The sequence below is a fragment of the Cricetulus griseus genome, chromosome 4 (assembly GCF_003668045.3).
Source record: "Cricetulus griseus strain 17A/GY chromosome 4, alternate assembly CriGri-PICRH-1.0, whole genome shotgun sequence".
NCBI lineage: Eukaryota > Metazoa > Chordata > Mammalia > Rodentia > Cricetidae > Cricetulus > Cricetulus griseus.
Window position 1 is genome coordinate 211,706,750 of NC_048597.1, and position 22,864 is coordinate 211,729,613.

The 22,864-nt window shown below is 46.5% G+C and overlaps 1 protein-coding gene across 1 annotated transcript in view; it reads right to left on the reverse strand.

The window, feature by feature from the left end:
- Bfsp2 (beaded filament structural protein 2) overlaps window positions 1–21,117 on the reverse strand; it is a 51,875-nt gene extending 30,758 nt beyond the window's left edge. The window contains exon 1 of the mRNA XM_027414760.2: window positions 20,629–21,117. Coding sequence (XP_027270561.1) covers window positions 20,629–21,117 — 489 coding nt within the window. The remainder of the gene's footprint in view (window positions 1–20,628) is intronic.
- Between the last annotated feature and the right edge of the window lie 1,747 nt (window positions 21,118–22,864).

The window sequence follows — 22,864 nt, forward strand, 5'->3', positions numbered from 1 at the left end:
TCTCTGCTGAGCATTTTTCCTGGAGAAGAAGGAGCGTTTCTATTTTAAGCAATGTACATTAATTATCTGGTCCTCACTGATTTATGGCTGAAGAGGATGCAAATTAGCATAGCTTCTCCGATCAACTCTTTTCTAGGGGAGAAGGTAAAGAAAATACCAAATGTCACAGTATACAGCCATTGGGAGGATGCTATGTCCACAAGAATAGCTACCCATGACCCTGGAACCACGAGGCCCTACGCTCTAGGAGAAAACTGTAGAAATGAATGAATAGTGGTCTTCAGAAGCAACATTGAAAGGTAGGCAGGCTGGCAGCTTGCTACAGGGAGTGCTGGGAGGACCTGAGCTGTCATTGTCACTATCACATATCACTATCACATATGCCATATCAAAGCTACGTTTTAATGCCAGGTTCCTTGCTAAGAGACTGCACGTGATGGTTTCAATATATAATGCCTCCCCACTCAGTGTTATAGCCTTGGTCCTTGGCTGGTGGTACTATTTTGGAAGGTATTAGAAGCTGAAGGAGATTGGAGCCTAGTTAAGAAGTAGTCCCCTGGGGTATATTCTTGAGGTTATATCTTCCCCTGACTTTCCCTTGTCTCCACTTCCTGGCTGTCTTGAGGTTAGCAACTTTCCCTTCCATCATGATGCCCTGCCTCACAACAGCCCAGAAAACAATGAAGCTGGCTGACTGGACCGAGAGCCCTCAAACTGAGACCCCCAAAGAAGCATTTCTTCCATTTAAGTTGATCATTTAGGTATTTGGATACAGCAACTCAAGCCTGACTAACTCACTCAATCAGAGCAGCACCAGTGTGAACTGATTGTTGGGATTGGTGGTCTTGAGAGAAGGGACTCGGAACCTGTAAGTGCTGATGGAGGGAGAAACCAGAGCTCTTTTCAGAGAGGACATCTTGGATGAGTTCCAGTGATGGGCAGTGAGGGGCTGTGGTGGGTTATAGATTAAGTTCTGAGAGGCTGGTGCAGCATGGAGGAAGTAGGGACACTCGGCCATTGAGGGAGGGATGGCTGTCAGGGAAGGGTGGGTGTCAGAAGGATTTTTCCTCTGACCCTCCTCATGGAAATGTCCTTAGGGTACCTTATCCAGTGGTTCTTCAAGAGTAATCCCTAGCATCCCAAGGAGCAGAGGGAAATTCAAATGATCATACCCTGCCTCAAGGTAAGAATCAGGATTTCTGAGTCTGGCTCACAAACAACTTAGGTTTTATCCACCCATCTCTCCCTCGTGTGAAATGCTTTGCACAAAGAGGTAATCACGGCCATCATATAATGACTACCATTCATGGTCTCCTCAGTCTGTGCCAGGCAGCCTGCTGGACTGGGGCTTCCACACACACACAGCTTCGAGAATCAGTGTTTTCTAGAGCATTGCCCCCAGCATGCCCTTGCTCTTATTCATGTGGTTGCCTAGGACACCAGGAAAACCTGCGATACCTCACAGCCCTGGCTGTCTAAGAAATCCCACTCTAATGTTTAGTTCATAATGGCTTTCTCTGTATAGCCTTCTTCATTCTTGCCTTTGTCTCTTCTGCAGATGATTATTGGTTACCCGACATCAGGTTCTGCACATGTTGGAGCATGAGCAGCTATTATGGGAGATGAGGTTTAAAAGGCAAGCAAAGGCCATCTACGGCAAAGGCCTCAGAGATGATGGGAAGGGGTGGGGATTTCCTGGGAAGCCATAGGAGGATTTTTGAGCATGGTACCGATGTGATCTGGGTTATGAGAGAAGGGTAGATCACAGGACCTAGAGAGGATGCTTGGGAAGACTGCTGAAGCTAGAGAGGATGCTGAGGACCAGAGGAGGCTCTTGTGCTTGTATGGGTCATTTATCTTCCTAATGATGAATGATGGTGGCATTGACAAAGTTGGTTGTGGAGGGTAAAGAGAAGAGTGGACATAGTAGACACTTCTTGATGATGGAATAGTCTTTGTAGGCTGAGCTACTGAAAGCCTGGGATGAATGTTGCTGACTCTGTTCCTCTTCCCATGGGAGTCACTCCACCCCCATTCAATATAAATAGCCTGTAGGCAACGGCACAATTCTCTTACTCTTACACCTAGCGTTTCTCCTCATCACAGAGTGAGAACTCTAAGATTTGATTTCCTCATCCACAGTAACGCTTCCTCCCTGGGTTAGTTGTGAGAATCCAATGACTCAACGGGTGGAAACCACTCAGCAGTCTGCCTGGCACAGGGAGAGTATTCCACACCTGGTGGTCATTATTATCATGGTTATTTGTCTTTTGTTCAAAGCAACTGTTCAACGAGTGTGGGATGAATTAGATTGGTTTGTGCATTCAGCCATTGCTCCCACTCCATCTGTTCTTTGTTTTTGTGCTGGGGATTGAACCCAAGGTCTCACACATGCTAGGCACTCACTCTACCACTGAGCTACACTCTGGCCTTGTGTCTTTTTCTAATGCACAGGCAGTTGAATGAAGGCTTCCATCTAGTGGCTTGATACATTTTTTTTCCTACAGTTTCTCCTGTCTGTGGTCCTTGGGTAAACTCCAGTCTTGCTTACTCCGACATTCTGAATTTTATCTCTTCCTGTTGTTGCTTCACTGGGGACATAGTTATTAAAATAAATGGAGCTGGTGGTGGCAGGTGAGGGATTGAACCATGATTGTGATTTTTTAAAAAGGCAAAGACAAGCAGCATTTTAAAACAGGCCATCATGTGAGCCCAACAGTACCATTAATACTTTATTTAGAGTTAAAGATATTGGCGTTCCAGCAGCCAGAACTGCAGGTTTAAGGAGGAATTGGGCAAGAATGGACTCCTGGGAAATTAACTCAGTTGGCACAGTGATGCGAGATTCCCTTGGAAACATCTTCGCTTTTATTTGACTTCATGTAAGGGTGGATGCTCAGCGTGACTTGCTTCTAGCAACAAATGAACAAGAAGCCAAAATCTATCCCAAGCTCCCCAGCCATACATAACGTTGAAGACAGCCGTCTTGCCAAGCCCCCACTCTAAGGTGTCATGAAGGATGCACTCTTGCCCCTTGGCTTCCATGACACTCCTCTCCTGCCCTTCCTGTCATGTTGATTAGTTCTCTGTTGTCAGAGCTCTAAAGCTGCTGGTTCTCAGGGTTGGGTCTCGGGGCTTCTTTTCATCGGGAATCGATCTCATCTATCCCCAGGGATTTATATGAAATGAAATTGTGTGTGCTACTGGTGTCCTTATCCGTTTATTTACTTACTTTATTTTACTTTTGAAATAGGATTTCCCTGTATAGACCAGGCTGGCCTCACAGAGATCTGCCTGCCTCTGCCTCTTGAGTGCTGGGATTAAAGGTGTGTGCCATCATGCCCGGCTGACTTCCACATTTATACCTTCAGTTCTGGAATTCCCTTTCAACTCCAGCCAAGCACACCCACTTTCTCTTTACGTGGCAGCTGCACGGACATCGCAAACTTAACATCTTGACCTCTCATCTCCCACATTTAATCCTACACTAAGTCTGGTCCATTCTACCCCCATGAGGCCCCTCTGTCTGTCTCTATTTCTCCCACGTCCATTGTGCACATCACTGCCCTCCTAGGTGATCTCACCCAGTGTTTGCTTCTTCAGTGTGCTTTTATTTTGATGGTGGTGATGGCAATTGGAAGCGAGTACAGGCAAGTTGTCTAGCACTGAGCTATACCTTAAACGTTCTTTCTATGCTGTCTATATATTCTGCTTCCAGAGTGTTCTTAAAACCCCCAGATGAGATCATATCACTCCAACTTCACTGAATCAAACTCTTCAAAGGTGCCTCTTATATTAGTGTCCTGATTAGGGTTACTATTGCTGTGATGGAACACCATGACTAAAAGCACCGTGGGGAGGAAAGGGATGACTCACTCACAATTCCACATAACAGTGCATTATCCAAAGCAGTGAGGGCAGGAACTCCAGCACAGCAGGAACCTGGGTGCAGGATGCCATGGAGGGGTGCTGCTTACTGGCTTGCTCACATAGCTTGCTCAGCCTGCTTTCTTATAGAACCCAGTACCACCAACCCACAGGTGGCCCTTCTTCTGGCCCTCTCATGTCAATCACTAAGTAAGAAAATGCCCTACTGGCTTGCCTACAGCCCTATATTATGGAGGCATTTTCTCAAGGCTCCTTCCTCTCCAATGACTCTAGCTTGTGCCAAGTTGACATAAATGTAGCCAGCACAATTAGGAATAAAGCTTGAGTCCAAGACAGTGCCCTTCAAGGCACTACATGCTTGTTTGTATTCCAGTTGTTCACAGGTTCAGTCACTCTGGGTCTGGTTATTCTAGGTCACACTGGTCTATATGGATCACACTGGTCTACATGAATCACACTGGCCTGCCTTTCTGGGTCACACTGGTCTATATGGATCACACTGGTCTATGTGGATTACACTGGTCTATATGGATCACACTGGTCTATGTGGATTACACTGGTCTATATGGATCACACTGGTCTGTCTTTTTGGATCACACTGGACTTTCTGTACCACACTGGTCTTCCTTTCTGCCTCTGCCTGGATCTCTCCTCATCTGGACCACCTCACCTCAGGTGGAACTTGCTCTTCTCTGCTCAACTCTGCCTAGTTGCTTTCTCTGAATCATTTATTATGGTTTGTGATGACGATCAAGGTTTTGTTTCCAGATAGAATCTTACTATGTAGCCCAGGCTAGCCTAGAACTTGCATGTTTCCTGCCTCAGCCTGCAGAATACTGGGATCAGTATTCTTATATTGCTCTTACTGGTTCTTGCTGCTGACTGGCTAGGGAAACCCCCTATTATTGGCTGTGTGGGGTCTGGTACAGTAGACATCAGCTGAGTTGACAGGCTGCCAATACTCATTTGTGGAGGACCAAAGCTGGGCTTGCTTCCTAAACTCAGAGATGTCAGAGGCCCCACCTGAGTCCAACCTTGGAATCACTCTCATCACTTCCTCATCTGAATGGCTCCTAAGAAATCTGTGTTGAGCACCTGGCACATCAAGACCCAGTGGCCTTGGGGACTCTGTTGGGTAGCCAACTGAACTCCCTCTTACTGTCCATTTCTGCTTTCCAACCCCTGTCCCTTCTACTTGACCAGTGCTTCTTAACCTTTCTAATGCTGTGACTCTTTCCTACAGTTCCTCATGCGGTGGTGACCCCAATCATAAAACTATCTCCATTGCTACTTCATAACTGTAGTTTTGCTGTTATGAATAATAACATAAATATCTGATATGCAGGACATCTGATACGCAACCCTTGTGAAAGGGTCAGTTGATCCCCAATGGGGTTGTGACCCATAGGTTGAGAAGCACTGCCCTAGACTATCCTGAGGTGTGCTCCTGAGAAACCCTCCCTCTCTAACTGGCTGTACAAGGCCCCTTATAACTTGTCCTTACTCATGTCTAGCTTTACCTCTTCTGATCAGTGATGGAACTGTTTTTGGCTAGCTCATTTAGATTCCAGCTCTTGCCTTACTCTAACTCCCTAGAGATGTCATGGGCAAACCTTACCCAGCCCTGCCTGTATACTTCCTTTTGCTAGGTGAGCTCCTATCCATCCCTTAAAGCTCATCCCAGGGTGCCCTGGGCATCTCTGCAGCGGGCATGCCATTTTGTATCCTCCTCTTTTTCCATCTTTCTTCACCACTGGCCTTTGCGCCCCTCTACCAGTGACTGTCTTTCATTCCTGCCTCAGCATCCAGTTTAGTGCTGAGATGACAGCCTCAGGCTTCCTCAACTGGCTCTTCTGTTTTTACCAACAACAGTTTTAAAAAGCAAACATATATATTATGGAAAGTTTAAATACATATAATGATGCAGTGATATAGAGAGATCAAAATTAAAACTTCCCGTATGTGTTTCAGCACTTAAAATCCTATGTCTGATTAAAAAAAAAAAAAATGCTCTGCTGTCATCAGCGTCTGTCCTCACTTCAGATGTCACTCTGCACACCTCATTTGGAATATCTGTCAGCATTTCATTGATCTTTGTTGTTTTTATATTTCAGTTTTTAAGATTGTCAAGATACCACATACAGCTAGGCATGGTGGTACATATACTATGGTCACACATGGTGGTATACAGTACTTGGGAGACTGAGACAGGAGGATCACAAGTTTATGGTGGGCTACAGTAACAAGGGCTTGTCTTGAAACAAAACAAAAAAGGAGGGAAAATACCCATAAAAATGTCCCTGACACGTGGGCACACATATACATTTGACTTAGAATTCAACAGCCCCAAAGACTTCATGATGCGGCATTCTCCTGCCTGAGTGCTTTCCCCCTGACTGACACCCCCTTCAGCAGCCTCTGATTTTCTTTGGTCCGATTCCTGTCTCATCCCTCCATCTTTTTGAATGTCATAATTTCCAGCCTCTAACATTGTGTTCGGACTTCCAGGCTGACTATCTGTTTGTCACAGGCCACCTTCCTTCCTTTTTACTGGCTATTTTGGTGTCTATAAATAGCCCCATTTCTTGTTGTATCAGCTAAGGACAGTTCTCTTCTCATATACTGCCCCCTATTATAATCACAGGTATTTTATTTTTCTAAGGTCAAAAGGCAGGACAGAAAAACTGGTTTAATCACCAGACGACTGTATTATGGGTGCCAGCATGAAATAGAGTTCCTTTCTGCTGAGAATTACGATGTAGGTGCCCCTGGCTGTCAGACACTTTGGGCAGACGGCCAGCTTGTTGTTTTACTTCCCAGATGAGCATCCTCAGCCTGCAAAAATGCTTCCAGCTAGTTGGTTATTTTTCATCGTGCTCCCTCTCCAGGGCAGGCCATCAAAATCTACGCTCAGACATTTGCCTTTCCACCGTTATTAAACCACAGTCCTAACATCAAATAGTACTGCCTCACTTCTCTTCTTATGAAACAGGGCAGCTTTATCTCAGCAGTACCAGGGGCATGCTAATCTATTAATAAATATCTAGTATATCGATGAATAAGTGATATATATTTAGAGAGTCAAGCATGTGAGACAGGGAGAAATCAGTTCACAAACACTGGGCCAAGGCCAAAGAGAATAGTGAGAGGAGCATATGAAGAAGGCAGAATTTTTCCTGACGGTACTGTGGTTCTGTTTGCATACTGCCCACTGCAGGCCTAGAACTTTGCTATCAATGGCCAGATGAGATGTATTTCAGGCTTCATGGGTCATGTATCTTTGCTGCAATGCACAATTCCACCCCTCTTGGTGTGGAAGAAGTTGGAGATGGGAAGGACTGTGTTTTAATAAAATGTGATTCACAGGGCTGGAGAGTTGGCTCGGTGGGTAAAGTGCAAGCACGAGGATCTAGGTTCGGATCCCAGATCGTATGTAAAACAGCTGGGCATGGAGGCATACCCCTGGAGCTTACCTGCCAGCTTAGCCAGAGCAGTGAGTTCCAGGTTCAATGAGAGACCCTGTCTCAAAAAATAAGGTAGAGAGTCACTGAGGTAGACAATGTGATGGTCAAGTCTGTATGTTGCTTGGCTGGGTTGTAGTGCCTGGGTGTTTGGTTGATCATTATTCTGGATGTTCCTATGAGGTTAATTTTAGGTAAGATTAACATGGACATGGTGCTTGCTTGTTATTCTAACTGCTTTGTAGTCTGAGAAAGGAGGATGGCAGACTCAAGGCATGCCTGAACTATAGGATAAGTTCAAGGCTAGGCCTGAGGATTTTAGTGAGACCCCGTCTTAAAATAGAAAGTAAAGAGGCTGGGGTTGCAGAGTACCTGACTAATGTGTGCCAGGTCCCAGGTTCTATCTCAGCATCACCACAACACTGGTGGTGATGATAACGATGATGTCCACATCGTTATTATATTATTGTTATTATTTGTAGTTTTTTCAAGACAGAGTTTCTCGTGTAGCCCTTGGCTGACCTGGAACTCGCTCTGTAGACCAGGTTGGCCTCTGACTCAGATCCACCTGCCTTTGTCTCCTCAGTGCTGGGATTAAAGGTGTGTGCCACCACTGCCTGGTCATTATTATATACATTATATTAATATAATATATATATTACTTTCTGTAATGTGAATGAGCACCCTCCAGTTAGCTATATGATTGGATAAAATAGACACCAGCATTCCCTGAAAAAACTGGACCCTGCAGACACTATGCAGATTGAATTGCAACTTCAGCTTTTCCATGCACAAGGGGGTTTCAATTATATCTAAACTCTTTGAGAAGCTTTGCTTAAAACAAAGTGTGGCATATTTAACATTGAGGGTTGACATTCTGGGTGCCCTTTTCATATTGAAATATTTCATAATTAAGAAAAAATGAGGTGACATACACAACGTCAACTAGAAAAAAATAGTAATTGGTTCAGTGGTCAACACATTATGGTACTTACCAGTTGGTCCAGGCTGCCTGGCCAGGGATCCTTGTGTCTCCTAAACTCTGAAATTGCGAGCATGTATTGGGGCCATGCCAGGGAGATGGCTCTGCAGGTAAAAGTACTTGCTAAGGAAGCCTGATGACCTGAGTTTCGTACTCACAATAAGCCATATGTATCACCATGTTGTTTTTAGTTACTAGTGATCAGATAAAAATCATGACACCACTTGTATTTCCACTCAATGTCAGCAACAGTGTGTGTCTTCCACTGAGTGGGTTAAAAAGGAACCAGGGAGAGGTCCTTGTGTTTTGACCACACCTCTGGAGTCCTTCCTGGTCCATATACAGTTGACATCTGACGCATGCCCAGCACTGTGCTGGCACATCACAATGTGCTTGGACCAGTGTGTGAATGTATGTGTTGATTCATCATTCTTCCTGGACTCTAGGGCCCAGGGTGTAAGACTCTGACTCTTTAATATGTGAATTCTCATAGTGCCTGGCACATGGCAGACTGCATTCAAAGCCTCAGAAATGAACAGAATAAAAGGGAATCTGTGACAGCCCCATAGTAACTACTGTGATAAATGCTACACTGTCAGGCTGCTGCAAGGAAGGAGGCAGGGCCAGTGCACGCCACCATTGTGAAAGATTCTGTACTTAAGTGTGACGCTAATTACACACACAGGCTGAGAAGTGGTATTCTAATCTGACACTGACAAAGCCTCCCTCCCTCCCGCTATATTCCTTTAAGCTTCAGAAGGGCCACCGCCATGATGGCAGCTGCAATTATCTCCTTCCTCTTCAGAGGGGGAGGCGAAGGTGGGCGGTACTAAGAACCTGGGAAAATATGTGAAACACAGGATTCAGACCTTGAACTCTGCCGCTAAATTCAAGCTCTGGCCTGAACCCCAAAAGCAACACAAAATGAAACTCAGAGAGTGAAGGAGTTTCTTCTGTCCCAAACAGCCACAGCAGAGAACAGGGACAGACGTACCGGCTGTGCAAAGTCTCAGACAGATGGAGATTTTACGGCTGAATTTGAATTTGTAAGAAATCGAGACCTGTAGTGGAGATTCCGTTGTGATCGGATTGGCTAGAGTGTGGCATGGATTGTGCGGCTGGCCCCCCAAATCAAGGTGGCTCTAATAGAGAGATGGATGACTCTACGAGTCTAGGATTTGACACACAAGGGACATTGTGCAAGAGGAAAGAGGATGGAGATGCTCAATTTGCAAGACTGCTCCCAGAGCAGCCGGAAGGTGGCGCCACTTGCTAAGAGGCAACAGCTCAGGACTTTCCCCCCAACCCCCACCCCATCTCATGGATGATCTCCTTCAGCTCTGAGGCCACTCTGGGATTGCTGGCCACAAAGAGACACTAGGGGCCCATCCCTATGTATACATCTATCCATGTATACTATCTCTACTCCTTCCCCCATGAAGTCTGCTGGGCAGATGGGCTAGAAGGGCTATGCAATGTTCACTTATTATTATTTAACATTCACAAATGATGGCACCCATTACTCAAAGTTAATTTGAATGCTTGTTGCCTCCAGGCAATAAAGGCTTGAGATAAATTAAGTTCCACAACAACTGTGTGGTATGAATACTACCTTGGTTTTACAGATCACAATGTTGCATTCAGAGAGCTTAAGGTTATGAGGTCACAAAGTCAGTCAATGGCAAAGCCAGGATGTGAACTCAGCTCTTTGGGGATCTGTGGTGTGCACTACAAGCTGCTGCCATGTATTGACTCATCTTCCTTCCTGCCTGACTTCTGCTTTGTCTTCCCTTGTCTTCCTGTCTTCCTTCAGTCCTTTCCTGTTTCCTGGAATCATGCCATTGTTGCAAAACACAAGGAAGACCATACCACAGTCTGATATTGGGGATTCTCAGTGTTCCCAGCAGGCTCCTCCATGGGGGAACCAGGGTTGGGATGGTCATGTATAGAGGAGGATAAGGTCAGCTCATGAATATTCATTGCCACCTACATGCAGGCACAATGCTAGGGCTGGCCAACCCAGGAATCCCAGCTGTGTACTGGCTTAATTTAGTCTGGGTTTGTGTGACCTCTCATCATGTATGGACTTTGCTTGCTCTCATTTACTCCATAGACAAGTTTATCTGGCAACACCTGAGAGATATCTTGGCAGGTATGTGAGGTTAACAAAACACATGTTTCATCACTTCTGGGGGGCACAGGTCACCATCAGAATCTTAGGAATGAAAGGACCACACGTGCTAAACATTCCCAGTCTGGCCAGCCACTAAGGCAGATTTCAATGAACTGGGTGGGGTGTGTGTGTGTGGGTGTCCTCTTCCTCTTAGGTTTTGACCACAGCACAGAAGGCAGAATGGTCTGTCATGTGAGGCTTGGGAGGTCAGGGAATTCTGCCCTCTGATTTTACAAATGGGCCTCTGAGGAAAAGGGATTTTTTTTTTTTTTTTTTTTTTGATGGGCTCAAAGCCAGGTAGCAGCCAGAAGGAGGGTCAAGTGGAACTCGTCCCTTCAGGCCCATGAAGAGGACCCTGTCATTTGCCTTCCAGAGTCATCAACTGGAATCTGGCTTACTTCCTGATAACCAGGGGAGCCTGGTTCCTCACTTAACAGTTGAGAAAAGGATTCAGAGAGATGGTGTAACTTGGCCTAGTCACACAGTAACTATGTCCCCTGCACAATGAACAGCTCTTTCCTGGGCAGTCTGCACCACAGTTTGCCCTAGGGAATCCCAACCCCCACGTGATTTGATAGAAGACAGAGTATCATTTCAAATGGAAAAATAAGTAGGTTATATATGAAAATATCAGTAGTTGTGAAATTTTGAAGTGGCATTTGGAGAACTAGAACAGAATGTGCAAAATGAGGAGTATATGATAAAAGAAAAAAAAAAAAAAAACCCCAAATCAAACCAACCAATAGTGACAGTTACGGCTTGCATCATAGACTACCTCGAAGATTCAGTGAAATCCTAACCCTAAGACTTTCTTTGAGATATGTTTTTTGCAGATGTAATAAGTTATGATGATGTCTTTGGGGCAGGACTTGATCTGATTTGAGTGATTTGTGACGTCCTTCATGACAAGGGAGATCTGTGTATAGACATCCAGGGAAAGAGGGCAGGGACTGAGTGATGCAGCTACAAGCCAAGAACAGTCAGCCAGCTCCAGGAACTAGGAGAGTATTTCCTTCAGAGCAAACCCTTACCCTCCCCCCCAACCCCAGCACAGGCTCTCCAGGTTCCTCCTTCAAACACACCAGGTCTTCCCAGAATGCTCCTTTGTGGCAATATGCGCATGTGGTATCATGTTCATGGTCTTGTCCCCTGTGAGAGTATTCTCTGTCATCTTTGGTGGCTTTCAACAGGCTTTCAACATGTCTCACTCCTAGTCTGAGAACCTTGGGGGCCACCATCTAGGCTCCAACACTTGGTGTGACCTCTCACTGCTTTCAAAGAGCCCTCAGCTCTCCAGATTGGCATGAAACTCAGTGTTAGGGAGAAGCAGTCACCCTTAGAGGCCCCAGAACCCATACAGCAATCTTTGGAACCCCCCCCAGCAGGTTCATCTTAAGCAGAAGCCTCCCTCCCACACAAGCTGCTGCCCACCTCCCGTGGAACAGTGGCTTGCTGCAGATGGGACCACGCACCCCAGGGACCCTCTGAATTCCAGTGAGATGAAAGTGTCCTGCCTCGAGGGCTGAGTGCTCGGTACATTATTTCTTTCTGAGCCTGAACGTCATTGAAAAAGACAAAAAGAATCCCAAGGGAGGCCTCGCCATTCCCGGCAAGCAAAGCTATTAAACTTTCACGTCAGCCCGGAGCTGACTGAAGAGCTGGAAGGTGCCCCAGCCGCCTGCGTCCCAGTTACAGCCCTTAGTTCTAGCTGGGGCTGTGCCTGTGCCTGCGGGAAGATCAATCTACCCTTTGTGACATGGACTTCTCGATGAAAAGAGACAGAAAAGGAGAGAGCAGCATAGATGTGTCCCAGAGGTTAAGCACCTCACAGAGGAGAACCCTTGTGGGCACTGCTCCATTTTAAAGGGCCCAGGGTTTTCAAAGCAGACAGTGGGGTTCTAGATAGGTCCCTCTGGATTTATAAATGAAGGTGCCAGGGAGCTTTTTGTAATGCCTTGTGGGGTTTGGAGGCAAACAACATTGAACTGATCCTGCCTGGAATACAAATTCACTGAGGAGTGAATCTCTACAGGCCTCTGCTTTCTTTTATAAATTAGGGGTCAGGAGCTGGAGTGGGAGGATCATGAGTTTGAGACTCCTATTTCAAGAAACCAAATATGATAAACTGGAAATACAATTCAGTTGGAGGTTATGGTCTGAACTGATTCTCCTTGACCCATATGGTGAAGTTCTAATGGATCAGTACCTCAGAATGGGGCCATTTGTGGAGCTAGGATCTTTAAAATGAAGACTGGGCTCAAATGAGGCCACGAAGGTGGCCCAATACAGCAGAAGAATCGTGGACACAGACATGCAGTCATGTGAGGGGTCAGGAAGCAGATGGCTCCTGTCAGGAGAAACACCCTCGCTGACACTTCGGTCTCAGACTTCTGGCCTCCAGGACAGTGAGAAAACGCATTGCTTGGTGGAGCAGCCACTGAGGCTGAGACCTTCATTCTGGCTCTGGGTGATCCTCTCTCTCCAGGGGACTCTATCCACCACCGAGGATCCAAGGAGATATGAAAGAGAGGTCCTGTGAATCAGGGTCCTACTCAAGGCTGTCACCCACAGGAGTCTTATCAAGACACTTGGCTTTGCTACAAAACATTGTGGGGGGACCCTTAGTCCCCAGAGCACCTATGTCCTCCCCACACTAGTCACTGACTGGATAGGAAATGTCCTTGGGAATTCTGGGTCTGTCAAGGCTTTCCCCTGGTTCCTGTCCTGCTCTGGCCTGTGTGTGAGGGGTCTACACTGGAGACCCACAGCTGGGTGCTTCTTTAGCAACTGCAGCTGTGAGAAACACCAGTCAGATTGACTCCCCATGCAGGATTCCTTAGTCACCTCTGGGAACCCTCACAGTGAGTGCCTGAGAGGCCCCAGGGCCTTGCTCTCCTTGTCTGCTTCATTCCTTATAGGAATGGCTACCCATGAGAGACAAGACTGGTTGAAGAACACTATCCCTCAGAGCCAAACAATCACCACCATGGTTCAGCTGTGCTGCCTGCAAAAAATCATCCCAGCTGGGCTTGTTGACGGCTATCACAGAGGGGTGTGGAAGATGATAGGACCCTCACCTGGGCATTCAGCTATTCCCTATCATCCATTGTGTGCAACATTGCCTAATTGCACGTGGTCTCAGGGAGGAGCTAGAGTATACAAGGAGATATGAAAGAGAGGTCCTGTGAATCAGGGTCCTACTCAAGGCTGTCACCCACAGGAGTCTTATCAAGACACTTGGCTTTGCTACAAAACATTGTGGGGGGACTAGGGGTGTGTGGTGTCCATCTTGGTGGTCCTGGGAAAGTCATATCTCTTCTGGGTGAAGCATCCACATTCCAGTAAGTAACCCCTCATCTGGGCTCTGTAAGGAAGCCGGATAAATTCAATAGTCCCTCCCGCCAGTTAAATTGGGGTGTCATTTTGACCATAGGGGGAGGGATAGGCATTGCTTATGTTTCCCCCGGGAAGGAATTTTAGTAAGAGAGTTTCATCTCAATATGCAGATAAATAACCACGGTTCTTGTAAAGACATGCTGGATGCTCCGGTTTCACCGCAAATGAACAATTAAAAAAATGTCACTTGCTAGTTAGTATTGTTCAGAGTTGCCCCTGAGGGGGGTGAGAGGGAAGCTAATGAAAATGTGAAATTTAAGATAGGGGGTGATACCTGGAAAGGCTCTGGCCAGGATGGGACTGGCTGGAGGAACTGGGGAGGAGGGTGAAGGGAGGGAGGACTCAGCCAGTGCTGGACCAGGCAAGTATAGGCAGTTAGTGTTCAGACAGTATCGTGCCCTCTGTACAGTGTCTCCAGAGTCTGCCTAACTCCATTTCTCTCTGCCCTGCAGTGTCTCCTCTGAGACTCACAATTACTCATTGGCCCCGAAATAAATAGATCCATCAATAAATAAAGTGTAAGTTGTTTTTCAGTAGCCAGCCAGTGTGAAAGGGAAGTCCTCCGCAGCGGCTTTTCATTACCACCCGCTAACAGCCAAAGTAACTCCTCATTTCTGCTGAATAATGCGTTTGTGATCGCCAGGCTTGCTCGTTTACAGCAGATAAACGAGTCTTTCTGTGCAGTTCCCCAGGCAGACAAGGATGAACGAGGTTTCATTTGCCTAATGGAGTCCTCAGCTTCAGTGACTCGGCCTCACCCCCAGGGACAGCCGGGGGTGGGGTGGGGGGGAACCCTTGCCACTTTATGCCTACCTCCGTCACTCTCTCAATCTCCCAGAAAGACCTGCCACATTTCTCCTCGGTACTTGTGCCAGCTGCCTGGATTAAGTTTTAATTTAGTTTTTCTGGAGAATTCGGTCTATTAGCAGGTCCCTCTTACTGCTCTTAAATATGGATGTAGGGCTTTTGCTTCCAGAGGAGCCTGTTGAGATAGGCTGGTTCTTCTCCTATGAGGACATATCCATGGATATGTGAGGTTTAGAGAACTTGCCTGCTCTGACTTGGAAGGAGGTAGATTCCTAATAAGCCTTTGTATTTTATAAGGTAAAACATTTTTTTTTTCCTGGTGTTGGGGATTAAGCCTAGGCTTTGCACATGCTAGGCAGGTGCTGGACCTCTGAGCCATCACCCTTAGTCCTAAGGTTATATTCTAACAATGGTAAAGCATACACAGTTGGAAGAAAGCCCATTGCTAAGACAGGTGGGGGAACACCACAACACCCACCAAAAGTCGAGTAAGTTCTGGGCTCTTTACCCATTGTCCTTTAAAAGCAAACTTTTGTAGGGTTGGTTGTAAACTGTTTGGGCCACAAGAATGTCCACAGCTGAAAAGTTCCTTATGTAAACAAAGTGAAAACTAGTGGAATTCAAGAGGGCCATGGAAGCAACAAGTAAAGACAAGGAGGGGGAATGGGGCTGTAGAAAAGTCCCTACAAGGTCTCCCGTTTTATTTGCTCTTGGTTTGGGAGGTCATAGAGCTGGGCAACACATTATTAACATTCCATTGGCTCCTTTATAGGTGACAGCTCCAACGTGTGGGCTAGACTAGTTGCCCATATTCACATTCCTTTGAGGAACTTGAAGGCTGCTTTGCTAAAATGCTGTGTAGTTGAGCCTGTAGTTAACAGATGGAAGCCTGACACCCCTTGCCTTCTTATGCTTGTTTATTGTGGTAGGGATGGAACCCAGGCCTTGGTTCTGCCACTTACTACCTTCCTAGTTCCTTGGTGTTTTGAGGGTGACTTCAACTCACAATCCTCCAGCCTCTGAGTACACAGATTACAGGCTTTTGCCACTGTGCCCTGCTAATTATGAAACTTTATGATATGTTTAAATATCTGCTGCCCCCTTTATTTCCCTCTTGCTCTCCTTTTATATTTTTCTTTTCTGGCTCTTTTTGCCTTTTTGTTTCTACAAATAACACTGATGGTCAACTTACCTAGCTAAAGGTTAGAGAAACTGGAATGAGAATTAGAATTGCAATAAATTTATAAATTAACTCAGGAAGGCTGCTGTCTTTAAGTTATTGGGTCTTTCAATTTAGGTACATGACATTTCATTTGTTCAAGACTTTAGGTTTTTTTCATTGTTTCATTATGGAATTTGGATATTTTTAAAGTTTCTTCAGAGGCATATTAGAGTATGATAAATGAATTTATCACTTCAGATATATACATACGTACATACATACATATATGAACAGCATTTTTTTGGTGGAATTCTACAACCCGTGACTTAATTAAAACTTATTGTTGTACAATTTTTATACTGAGTACTCTGGGTTTTCTAGAAATAACCAACATTTTTCTTTCTAATTCTTATGCTTGTCTCTTCTATTCTGATTGCATAGGCCATCATCTCTGACTGGCGTTACATTGTAGGAGATTAAGCAATACCCTTTCCTCAATTCTAATTTCCCAAGTGGGCCTCTAGTGCATCCCTTTTAGAGACACTTTATCATGTCAAAGACAGCTCCGAAATGCCTCATTATTATGAGAAACTGAGATACACAGACATCCTTGTAGAAGCTGGCTCTAGGCCATGCAGTGGCAAATGGCAGGTTCTGAGCTTGACCTTGGGATTGGTTTAAAAGTTCTCAGTCTTTGTACCACTTCCGTTTTTCATTACGTGGACTGATGTGTCCTCTCATTCTTCAGTGTGAGCCTCTCATTGCATAGTTTCACAAGAGATTTAAGAGGGAGTGGGGTGTATGAGAAGGGCTTGGAGAGAGGTGCTTGAGCAACAGGCTTGTCTTTTCTGTGCTGTCTTCAGCCATTCTCCCAAGGTATACTCTATGTAGCAAAACAAGAGCTCTTAGGAAACCAGAAGTTCCCCTTCTTAGGGAACGACTGACTACCTTCAAGTAGTAGCCTCCTGCTTCCTTTCCTTCCCCCACTTAACTCTTCTTCCAATCTTATTCACCCCTGTCCCTAAGAATTTTCCTGAATCCAACCACATTGTAGTGTCCTACAAAGCTTAGTTGACCGTCACTGCCTCACAGTCTAGCCTGCCAGACAAATTACATTTTATAAGAAATAGATGGATTGATCAAGGTGTGGTGGTGCAGGTCTATATTCTTAGCACCTGGGATTCTGAGACAGGGGGATTCCTTCAAGTTTGAGGCCAGTCTGGGCTTACATAGTAATTGCCCCTCTAGCCAGGACTCTTATTAACAAACACACAGTGCACACATGCACACACACAAGTGTGCACAGTAAACAAGAAAAGGAAAAGCAATGGACTTTCTTTTTTTGGGAAATATATTTGGGCTTTGGTAGCCATTGAAACAGCCAGGCTTCTGTCCTGACCCTCTTGACAACTTTCAGAGACAACAGGTTGTCTGTCAGTCTCCATGTTGATCCCATTGCCCTTTTTCATCCAGTAGGTGGTGTCCCTTCTCAGTGTGGTTGTAATGCTAGGCCCACAGTTTCCATGGTGAGAGAATGGACCCTGAATTGTACCCTCAGGCTTCTAGCAGTTTCTCCAAACAGAAAAATCTCCATCCTATTTGCTGTCTCTCCAAAGGAGAGAAAATAGGGCCATGACAAGCCCATTTACTAGCCCGATTCTCAGGCCTTTCAATAATTTTGATTTCTGTTTGCCTTCTTTCTCCCTGTGGAGAGCCCAGTACCCTCCCTTCTTCATATATAGCTCTAGAGCTCCACACCCGCCTCTCTCCCCAGGCAGTTTCGTTCTCACCCAGGCTTGACTCCCTCCTTTGTACTGACATTCACTACACCAATGCTGCTCTTGGCTGTTTTTTTCTGCAGCTGGGCACAGGAGGTCATTCAGTGCAAAGCTTATGTTTGGCTATTGAGGAGAAAGGGATCTGCAGGACTAGTTCTTGGCATCACCTACATGACAGGAAAAGTCAGGCGCTCAGAGCAAGGAAGCACAGAGCCTTCTCCTGCTGGACCAGGAGTTGGGTTTCCTGTGTCATCTTTGGTCTCAGAGGACACCGCCTGGGGATTTTTCCACTTGCTTTAACTGCTTAGCAGCAGAGGGGCCTGAGTAGTTCTGAGGCTGAGGAGTTAAGAGAGTGAAGCTAAAGATCAAGGAAGAGAACGGGGAGGAGGGGAAGCGTCTGTTCATGTCTATGCTTTCACAGATGCTTTAGAGGAAAATGGCTGCCATTTCGGACTTTGACCACCAGGAGCCAGAAACCTTGGTGTCCATCTGTTCTTCATAGATCTTCTGTTGAGGCATTTTATAGCTGTCTAGTCCATAGGTTATAGAGTTGCTGAATTCTGTAGACATTATTAAATCCAGTTTATAGATGAGAAACGGAGGCTCATGCATTGTAGAAGTGTTTTTTGTTTGTTTGTTTGTTTTTCAAGACAGGGTTTCTCTCTGTAGTTTTGGAGCCTATCCTGGCACTCGCTCTGGAGACCAGGCTGGCCTCCCTCCAGAGTGCTGAGATTAAAGGCGTGCACCACCAGCGCCCCTATAGAAGTTTTTGTAAAACTTCTTTTGTAAAAAGAACAACTTTTTTCTCTTCTGTCTGCATAGCACCGTCTGGCACTATGAAAGCTATCATGCCAATTTCATGGCTGAACTTTCTAACCACGATACTGAGATGTTGGTTCCTTCCTGGCACGTGGGTATCATACCGTCCAGTAGATGCTGCTGAGGTTGGAATATCTGGGATGTTCTAGGGGTTAATATGTCATACAATATTTAAGACTCAGATAGTTTTGTGGATTCCCTGAGGGGTGGCTACCTCTTGGACAGGTTGTGAGGCCCTCCCTGGATGTTTGAGAACAGCTGCACCAGCCAGAAAGATGGTATTGCACCCTCCTTCTCTAGGGGAGGGTGAGGGTGCTGAGAACAGTGAGATGAAATGGGGATTCTGTGTATGCCCCAGGCATCAGCCAACAGTACAGTTTGTAACCTCTCAGGCTGCATGCCTGACTCCAGGGAGCAAATGGGACCAGGATTTGGCTGCTTCTGGCTGGGATAAGAGACTGGTTTAGTGTGCAGGGATCCCAAGGCCAGCATTTGGGGAGAAAGGGGAGAGAGAAGTCGGCTACCCACGGAGTGACCAGCTGAGATAAGCAATGCCAATAGGATTCTAGCCCCGAGGACCACAGCTTACAGGCAGAATTGATGGATGAGCTTGGAGCACTGCAGAAATTGTCTCAGAGAACACGACACAGCCCTGACCAGGTGAGGAAAAGGAGCCCTCTGCATCCCTGCCCAGAAAGATGACTGTCTACTGTACACAGTGATCAGAAGGAATAAAATCCAAGTAACACAAAAAATATCAAGTTCTCAGTCTCATAGCCATAGCCCAAGGACTCGGTTGCCACAGAGGGTGTTGCATAGCTATTTTCTGAATTGTAGTCCCTCTGGGAGGAGATGGTTCCTAAGGTCCAGGAAACTTACAGAGCTTAGGAAGTTGTAAGATTCACCACCCCCAATTATATATGTGATAAACCCTTGTTGGGGAAGGGAGACTTGCATAGGGCTGCCTGCAAATTGGGCAGGGAGCTGCTCCAGGGGTGCAGCTTTCATGAGCATCCCCCATGTGCCTTGATTCTTCCTTTGATTCTGTTATTCTCCTGTAATTAACCCCAATAAACTCATTGGTCCCCAAGCTAGACTTTGGTAGAATCTTTGATCTGTTGATGGTGCCCTGTCTGGGGTGAAAGTACTGGCTCATGTCTGTGCAAGAGGAGTCACACAATAGGTGGCCAATACTGTAAAATGTTTCCATCCACCATCCAGAAAGTTCTATTTAAATCTCCACTGTTGGGCTGGCACTTTTATATTGATTTCATGTTGAAATAATTTTTGCTATCTTGATTTAAATAAGATAATATTAATGCCAACTTCATTTGTGTTTACACATACATACACACACACACACACACACACACACACACACACACACACACGCGCGCGCACAGGCACGCATGTAATAGGAAATTGAAAATTACCAGTATGGTCCATATTCACACTGATACCATGTATGTGGGTACAGGAGCACACCTTCACTTAGTCATCATTTAAAAAAACACATCCATTCAGTGGTATTTGGTTCTATGGTGGCCTGAAAACCTTTTAAGTAACTGTGACAGAGGCAGTCCCAGATAATAGGACCAATGCAACTTTGGAGGAAGGAAAATCCAGGTTAGATAGTGACTGCCCCTCTCTGTTACAGTGGTTCTCAACCTTCTAATGCTGTGACCCTTTAATACAGTTCCTCATGTTGTGGTGGCCCCCAGCCATAAAATTATTTCATTGCTACTTCATAACTGTAATTTGGCCACTGATATGAGTTGTAATGTAAATACCTGATATGCAGGATATCTGCAAAGAAACCCCCAAAGGGGTTACCACCTGCAGGTTGAGAACTGCTACTCTATTAGCTTGTGGACTTGGACCGTGTTACACAGGTTTTCTTATTTGAAAGGTGTATGCCGTGCTAGTTTGGTCACAGAGCACTACTGGAATGTTTTGGGGGTGGTGCATGTGCACCTAGAGGGGTCCTGGCCCCTAGTCAGCCCCAGTGAATGGCAGCCAATGTTACCATTAGACCACCAGCAGTTTTGGTACGAAAGGGGTGAGCTCTCCCGGCCTCAGACTACTCACCACTGTTGCTGTAGCCTCCAACACCCCCTCTCAGGACACTAGCAAGCCTTTAGATGAACAGCTGGAGGACTTACCTGCTGGTAGCTGCTGGCCCAGGAGGCCCGGAGGGCATCCCAGCCTCCAGAGCGTTTGGCCTTGCTCTCCAGGTGAGCCCGCAGCTGTGTTTCCAGCTCCTGGCTGACTTGTTCAAGAGCATGCACTTTGGTCATATATTCCACTAGGCAGCTCCCCAGGTCTTCAACAGCAGTGTGATCCCTTTCTGGGCCTGGAGCAGGGACAGTGGTAAGGCCTGAACTCCGTAGACCTTGCAGGAAGACACTGCTGATGCCCAGAGCCCGACGGGTCACTCGGGCACTGAGGCCACCTATGCACCCACTGGGTGCTACTCCTACATAGACCCCAGGTGCACGGATGAGGCTACCCAGTGCACTGGTCCTGGATGCTGGGGGGCTCTCAAGGGAGGATGGAGACCGTGTCCCCCTGAGGGACACCCTGTGCCTCTGCAGGGGCATGCTGGAGTTGGCTCCAGGGGGCAAGTCCGCTGCCACTCTCCTCTCACTCATCATTCTCTCTGCCTCTGTGGTGCCTGGCAGGTTTACAGAGTTCAGTGGCTTTTGGTTGCTAGTCCCAGCATCCCCATGGCCTGGTCACGGGCCTCTCTGGAAGCTCCTCTGTCCCCGTGTTCTTTGTCTACTGCCTTCCATGAGCTTCTGTTGTTCATTGAGCCAGAAGAGAACCACCCCGCCAGCCTGTGAGAGGCACACAGGCGTTCTCTGATGCTGGGTCATGTGCCCAACCAATCCAGACTTTTCTGCTGGGGTGAGGGTGCTGGAGCAGTGCAGGTTGTGGGAACGGATCCTCTAGATTTGTCTTATTTCTTTTTAGACAGGGTGTCTGAGTCTGGCCTTAAAATCTCTATGTAGCCAGGATGAGCTTGAACTTCTGATCTTTTGCCTCTAATCCCTGCAATAGAATCCAGGGTCTCATGCATACTAGGTGAATACTCTGCGACCTCTATATCCCCAGCCCGTGGGTTTGTGTATGTTACTGCCATAGAGAGAGTCGGGCAGGCAATAAGTGGTTCTGTTTCACCGGTAAGGAAACAGGCTTGAGGACCTTGGGTGACAAGTGTACTGATCACTTTATATCTCACAGCACAAGCTGGGACTCATTGTAGTGGCCTCAGGACCGATTGCAGGACTTTCCACACCCCTTGACGTGCTGAGGTAGGGGTGTGCACATGCGTGTTCATGTTGTACATCCACATAGGATCAGAGGATGGATGTGGATGTGAGCCAGCCATGGACAAAGGTGCAGCCCAGGAGACCCAAGGGAAACAAAGCAACCTGCTGCCCTCAGGTCTGGCAGCCGTTCCAGGCCCCTTCCAGCTTCTCTCTCCCCCCCTCATGTCTGCCCTCTGACACAATGCTTGTCAGCTGCTGGCCCTGGCCATGTTTCTCCTCCTCTAGACCTTGCCGTACATCTGCCTGATTGCTAATTCTGACACATCAGATGCTCTGGAGCCAGTTTAGGACCTGAACTTCTGGGAAGCTGTTTGTTAGGCTCTGCTCTTTTCCACCTCTGTGTCTTCCTCTAATAAGACTAGGAAGTTGAAAACAACAAAACAATTTCTGGAAAGCACTCATGGGTGCTACAAGTTAGGGTTGCTGGGCACCTCAGGTTTTAATCGTTGCTTTTGGCATACTCCAAGTCACACTTTCAACGGTCACATCCCAGTCACTTCTTGGGGGCTTAGAATGGTCCCTCCAGCCTGGGAATGTGCTCAGGTTGTAGTGTATTGGAACTAAGCATCCCAGGTCTAGAGATGGACATACTCCTTGACCCTATAATGTGAGGATGGACCTGAGTCAAGAGACGGGAACGGGAGTCACCTTCTGGTAGGTACTGAGTATACTCAAATTCTGAGCACAGTTCCACTCTTTACCTCACTGACTTTTCAATCCAACTTTAGAAGGCAGGAAAACACAGGGCTGACAAGTACTGCTGTTTGGGTGCACACTGTACAATCCCAGAAGTATTATAGATACCATTACTCCCCTTTGTGACAGGTGACTCTGAGATCCCATGTCCGGAACTTAGCAGAGCTAAGGAAGCCTCTCTGTTCTGGGGACTTACATAGGTTGTCTCTAGCACCTGTCAATCGCCAGGGTCACACAGGTTCTACTCATCTGCTGGAGCACTGTGTGCACTTTTATTGTCTATTTATGAAATCTGCGATCTTTCCCTTCTACTTTGTTTACTTGAGACAATGTGGGGGGCACTTGGTTACTTTTGTGTGTACATGTGGAG